Here is a 6,786-nt window from a genome sequence, read left to right on the forward strand (position 1 = left end):
GTGCAAAAATGTTATAACACACAGCCTTGAGGAAACATTGGGCACTGGGGTTCTGGGCAAAACAAAAGTGCATTAGGCTAAACAAATAAGCAAATGAGAATAAAAACAAAACAGAAGAATGCCTGGAATATGTTACCCCCACCCTCCTTCCGATCACACATACATGCTTCCCCTTTCCTGCACCATACAACTGGAATGCCTGCCATTTACTCAACTCCTCTTTATGGTTTATTAGCTCTGTAAAACTAGGGTGGGGATCTCCAGTTCCGGATGCCGCCCTTGAGGACTGAAATACTGTGATAAAACAGATACCCCCCTTACTGTTATTGCTTCCTGATTGATAGAAGTTTACAGCACATAATGGAAAATGCATCAGTAATCAGCAACGTGTGGGTCACCATCTGCTGCTAAACTACAGTTCCCAGCATCCTTAAAGCTGTCATTAGGATACTGGGAGCTGTAGTTTAGGAACAGAAGCAGGACCATGTAAATGTTTACTTAGTTACACCCTGTATAGCAGTCACAGAAAGCACTGAAGCAGAGAAATGTAGCATCTGGGGAAGCAGACCCAGTGGATTTTGGGGTGTCTGGGAACACTGAAAGCCCTGTGAGTTCTTTACAGTCTTCATCTTTTGACTGTAAAATTAATTACATTTGTTTTCAGGTATTACAAGGCTCCCGTGAGGCATCAGCTGCTTCATTACATTTTACTATAATGTGAAGTTGCAGACTGGCAGTATGGGTTTTATATTAGCGTACACCTTAAAGGAGAACTAAAGCCCCAAAAAAAGATTATGGCTACTGAACCTTGTAAACTGTACTAGAACTGAGGTTTGACAGTCCTATAACAGTAATGATTTGTGCCGTTGTTGTCTACAGTTAGGGTTGGCACCTTTTCTGGAAAAAATATTGGCCTTCCTATATATTAATCTTTTTCCCCTATTAATAACATTGGGATCAGCCATCATTTTTACTGGCCAGGTGGCAACCCTATCTACAGCAGCTTTTCATCTTTGATCTTATTAGTGCCAGTGACACTGCACATGCTCTGTGTGCTCTGGATGCTGTTTAACTTAAGCATAGGGGGTCAGGGGAAATAGGGAGCTAACAGGGCCATCTGTAGAGGAACAGACCAGATCTTCTCTGCTAATGAACAGGAGACAACCCTGGGCTGGTATAGAATAAAAAACATATGGTGAAACACGTCTAGACTTTTAGCTTTAGTTCTCTTTTCATAACTAGGGATGGGCGCAGTTTTTCATCGCAAAAAAGACGGCCATAGACTTTAATGGGTGTCGGTGACATTTCACCGTCGGCCAATTTGTGACAAAACAAAATGGGTCAAATTCGGCCCAAGCCTAGCAAGGATCACTTGGGGAATAGAGATGGTTACATCCCACACATGAGCTGCCAGAACATAGTACTATGTGCCACCAATGTGCCAAAATCTGCAGAACAGGATTTAGAGAAAACAGCTATCTAATCCTCTAAGCCACCATTGTTTTGTCACAAATGACTGGACAAATAAAAGCTCTGGTATTGCCAACTGTAACAGTCACATGTGGATTTGCTAGTTCCTGTAAGGCAAAAAATAAAATGCTTGGGGCATGTGATTGTGAGTTTCTTGCCAAGCTGCATGAATTGGACACTTCTTCCCAATAAACAGTGTGTTTCCTGACACTTTGGCCATTGTGCTGCATGTGTCATTCTGGGAACCACTTCCAATTTACAGCGACTGTGTGGTTTTAGAGCAATTCACTTCAATTCATGGCACTGTAAGGCCAGCTACCCCTGAAGGAGTGAAAATAGAAGATTATAGTCCCCAGAAAAGTCTGCCCCCTCCCTGATGGCTGCCATGTTAATACAGGACACATTTAAGCCAATATGGTCTCTAGTATGTATATCCAGGTGCTAAACTACAGTTGTGCAGGATTATGTAGCACATTTAAACTTAGGGGTGAACAGTTGGTGATGTATGTTCAACCATGACTCCCCACTGTCAAGTGGAAATAGTCATTAAACAGCTACACCCAAAGAACCACAGGTTGCACTTCTCTGCAATAGCGTGGAGGGTAAATATTTCTGCTATGCATTGATCCACTGAAACAACACCCCCAAAAAAAGCAAAAAACACAGCAGTTACAATTCTGGAATGTTTATTAAATGAAATGCAACGGACATAAAAGTCGGTTTCCTAAAGTTAAGCCTTGAGGACTTCAGTATCATTGCTTTCTGCAACCACCTTCCCATCCACAATCCTCTGTGTGGTCGTGATCACTTTCTTTACCGTCTGTGTGGTTACTGTTGGTACAGCATCCTGGAGACTAGGAAGGAAAGAGTAAAGGTTAGAACACTTTTACAAATCCAATGTTTCAAAACTTTTAGGCAGGGGTGACTGTCCTGGACCTTGCATTTGATGAGCAGTAGTTGAAGGTAGAAAGAGCAGATATATTGAGTGTGCAGGCAGCACAGAAGTACCTATAGCAGAAGCATTGCCCGATGTTTAGCTGCAGATTTAGTAGGGTAAAGGTGGCCATACACGGGCCGATAAAAGCTGCCGACAGACCGAGTCGGCAGCTTATTGGCCCGTGTATGGGGGGCCCCCCGACGGGCTTCCCCGATCGAGATCTGGCCGAAAGTTGGCCAGATCTCGATCGGATGGGATTAAAAATCCAGTCGGATCACGGCCGCATCTGTTAGTTACGTTCGATAGGATACGATCGTTGGGCCCTAGGGCCCACGATCGGATCAGCCCGATATTGCCCACCTCAAGGTGGGCATATCGGAGGGAGATCCGCTCGTTTGGCGACATCGCCAGACGAGCGGATCTCTCCATGTATGGGCACCTTAAGATGGTAGGACAATGGTAACATTTTATAGCAATCCTGACCCGCATGAAAGTCCACCTTTGTCGTAGTAACTTACTCAAAGCTATCTCCTTCCAGGAGCCTTCTGTAGGTATGGATTTCTGCTTCCAGCTTCATCTTTGTGTTAAGAAGAGCCTGGTACTCCTGTTGTTGCCTCTGGCAGTCACTGCGGACTTGTACCAACTCTGACTCCCGTGCCATGGCAGTGCCACCAAGCATTTCCAGTTCCATTGCATAACGTGCCTCTGTGTCGTGGAGTGTGCCCTCTAAGCTGGCTTTCTGTGGAGTTAACAAACATGCTAATTTCCATGATAATCTACATAGGAGTATGGATCAGTACAGAGCAGAGTACGTCATGGTCCCTTACCTGGTTGCGCAGTGACTCCAGCTCTATTTCTAGGGACTGCATAGTGCGGCGCAGTTCAGTGACGGAATTCTTTGAAGTCTGCAGTTCTTGTGTGTCTATGTTAACTTGCATGGTGTGCTCCTCCACCTGCACAAGAGAGAATGGAGAGTTAAACCAAAAAAAAAAAAAAAAAAAAACCTATTCTCCGATACGCAATACTCCATTCAGATACTATGAAGAACAGCTCTCAAGTTAGAACTCACCTTTGACTGATACCACTTTTCAACATCTTCACGGTTCTTTTGTGCCAGTCCATCATACTGTGCCCGAAGTTCTGCCATGATTTTGCCAAGGTCTTGTGATTTGGGGGCATCCACCTCCACAGTGACTGCAGAGCGTGCAATCTGAGCCTGGAGTTCATTCACATCCTGCACAGACACAGTCGTTAGTGATTTCTTAGAACAAGTGAGCACCAACCCAAACAACACTGGCACACAATATTATATGTCCCATCTGTTATAACAAGAGGAGAGGCACTTTCCATAATTTCCCATACAAGATCTGAGCAGGGTGCCTTTCAAGCTCATTTGAATGGAAAATCCATTTTTTTTTAATGTGATTTAAATAACTTCCCATTTTATGTTCCTTAAATAGGAGTTCAAATGTGGAGATCAAAGAGCAATGAAGTCTTATTTTTAGCCTTAGGTTCCTAGAAGCTGATTTATGCCCAATTAACTTTCAAACATAATAACATGTTGAAAGTATGCTGGGAGTTGCAGGGGCTGCAAATGAAAGTCCCTGTTCATATATAATCATAGTACATTATGGAGACCTCCCCTTGGCTAGTTCACCTCATGATCTCACCGAATGGCTTATTGCTCAAACAAATATCTGTACTCACTGCACTTGTATTATTATGTCCCACTGCAAAAGAAATCCCTATGTATCTAGTTGACTCGATTTTTGGCTTTAGAGAATGGCACCTCTCAGGGGCGTAACTACAGAGGAAGCAGACCCTGCAGGGGGGCCTGGGAGTTTAGGAGCCCCGGTGAGGCCCTAATTAATGAGCAATTTTAATTTATCTTTGTAGGCTAGGCCAACTGATTAATATTTTGGGGCCATAAATTGAATTTGCTGTGGGGCCCGTAGCATCTAGGTACGGCACTGGCACCTCTAATGCTTATAAGATGGTGCTAAGGCTTCTGGTGTCCATGGAAAATGCCCAATATGCTTCCCTTTGTGCCTGTAAGCCCCACATTTATTTTATTTAGTAATAAGCAGACAAGTTTCCTAGCTACTTACATCCTGGTGGTTCTTCTTCAGGAAGATCAGCTCCTCCTTCAGTGACTCAATCTCATTCTCCAGGTTCAATCTGCTGATGTTGGTATCATCTATAAGCTTGCGCAGCCCACCAATGTCGGTTTCCACAGACATACGGATAGCCAATTCAGCTTCATACCTAGTGTGAAGGGTACAGGGTTAGGTACCGGCACAGTGGGTTCTACCAGAATCTTCAAAGGGTTTCCATTATGAGTCAAAGTAAATATTAACATTTCCAATGCCCCAGTCATGTGGCTTAGTTAAAGCTGGGAAAGCCAGACAGGATGCCCTCCAGCCTTTAATGAAATGCAAATCTAATTCTTAGCTTCTGCCAGCTATTTAACAGCTGGAGGGCTGCATGCTACAAAACCATCACAGTGATTATGTTACGTATAGTCACATCTCTACTGTGATTATAGATTAGCATTATCTGCCGACTACAGTTAAATTTACATCTCATGGTTGCCCAACTACAACTCCCAATTATAGAAAAAACATCTAGAGAGCAACAGGTTGTTCATTTTGGATAGAAGTTCACACTCTGGTTTAACTGCACCATCAAAACAACGAACAGAAGTCAGAACTTACTTCACTCTGAAGTCGTCAGCTGCGAGGCGAGCGTTGTCAATCTGCAGAACCAGCTGGGAGTTGTCTACTGTGCTATCAAACACCTGAGGCCCAGAGAAAGAGAAGGAGCAGGGCGTGAGTAAGCACAGAGTAAGGGCTGAATACACACAAAGCTGAACAGTGGCCGGGAGGGAAGGACACCAAGTGCAAATAATAAACAAAACTGGGCTTATGATGCTTATTTTCCAGGTACAGGCTAATCCTCCATATGTTTATATTGGAACACTGCACTCAGACTTTATATATTTGGGCTAGTGCTGTACTGGTAAAAATGTTGTAAACCTCATCAAATCAGGAGTTTCCTGTAACCCCCGAAGACTAAATCACAGTAACAGAAATGTATGCATCGAATGGGGGGGGGGAAGAGAGATAGAAAGTGCGTGACAACTGGAAACATTGTTACTCATTACCCAAGCAGAGATTATACTGATTTAGAATAGATCAGTGCAGGCAGTTAGGGATTTATCTGACAGTTAGCAAGATAAGGCACAAAGGTAAAATTGACCACACTGATTAAAAGAAAGCTTTCAGTAGCCTCTCACCTGTTTTTTTAAGTCCTCAATAGCCTTGTAGTATGGACTCCAGTCCTTGGCAGGCCCCTTCTTTTCAGTGTGCTGACGAATTTGCACCTCCAGTTCCTTATTGGCTGTCTCCAGGCTGCGGACTCTTTCCAGGTAAGATGCCAGACGGTCATTCAGGTCCTGCATGGTCTCCTTCTCATTCTGGGCCCCACCCATCAGACTGACATTAGATACCCCACTAAATCCACCACTAAATCCACCACTAAATCCACCACCAAACCCTGATCCCACGGAGGATACCCTAGATACAGAGATCCGGGCACCAGAACCCCCTGCACCTGCATGGACGCTTGCAGCGCTGCTACCTGGTGCAAAACGGGGTGCTGAGCTCAGGGAGCGGTAGGGACTCCCACCTACCACAGAGGAGGAAGAGTACATAGAGCGAGAGTAACTCATGGCTGTGCAGGCAGTTGGTGAAGAGCTGCTCAGATAGCTGGAAAGAACTTTTGGATACTCATTACCTCTGGGACAGAGGGTTTTATACCTTAAGAGGGGAGGGAGAATTCAAATTGCTCTCCTCCCTTTCACAGTATTACCCACCCACAGCAAAGTATTCACAGGGTGTGGACTCGTGGAGGAAGGGCAGAATAAATAATTCATTCATTTCTTTATTCCCAGACTTAACAGATGCCTGGGACCCTGGTAGCAGTTCGGTGTGTTTCATGGTTACCTTTACCGCCCCCATAGAGACAGGACTTTCGTTTGTTGAAAATACTATCAATTTGCAGCTTAGCCCCATACAATCATCCTATAAACAGGCTGGACATGTACGTGCGGAGCAGGGAACAGGCAATACTGACTTATTAACTAAACAGTGGTTAATTTCTAATCTCTGTGCGCTACTTACTCTCCCTGCATGGATACAAATTTAATGGTTAACAATGAACAAATGAAGAACTTATTCATGTAGTCAAATCAACATTAGAACTGTTTGGGACAAGAGAAATGCCTTGTATTTATAATAAATAAATACGTGAACTGTAGCTGCCAGGGCATTATCATTACGAATAAATTCTTTAATTTCCAATACCATAAGGCGATGATC

At 44.0% G+C, this 6,786-nt stretch overlaps 1 protein-coding gene across 1 annotated transcript; it reads right to left on the reverse strand.

The window, feature by feature from the left end:
- Positions 1-2,142: 2,142 nt before the first annotated feature.
- Positions 2,143-6,195, reverse strand: krt18.1.L (keratin 18, type I, gene 1 L homeolog). Its single transcript, NM_001087341.1, is given in 7 exon segments — positions 2,143-2,324; positions 2,926-3,146; positions 3,235-3,360; positions 3,477-3,641; positions 4,516-4,672; positions 5,122-5,204; positions 5,703-6,195. Coding segments are annotated over 7 exon segments (1,311 nt in total). The 5' UTR covers positions 6,138-6,195; the 3' UTR covers positions 2,143-2,200.
- Between the last annotated feature and the right edge of the window lie 591 nt (positions 6,196-6,786).

This window comes from Xenopus laevis, chromosome 2L, assembly GCF_017654675.1.
Source record: "Xenopus laevis strain J_2021 chromosome 2L, Xenopus_laevis_v10.1, whole genome shotgun sequence".
NCBI classification, from domain to species: domain Eukaryota; kingdom Metazoa; phylum Chordata; class Amphibia; order Anura; family Pipidae; genus Xenopus; species Xenopus laevis.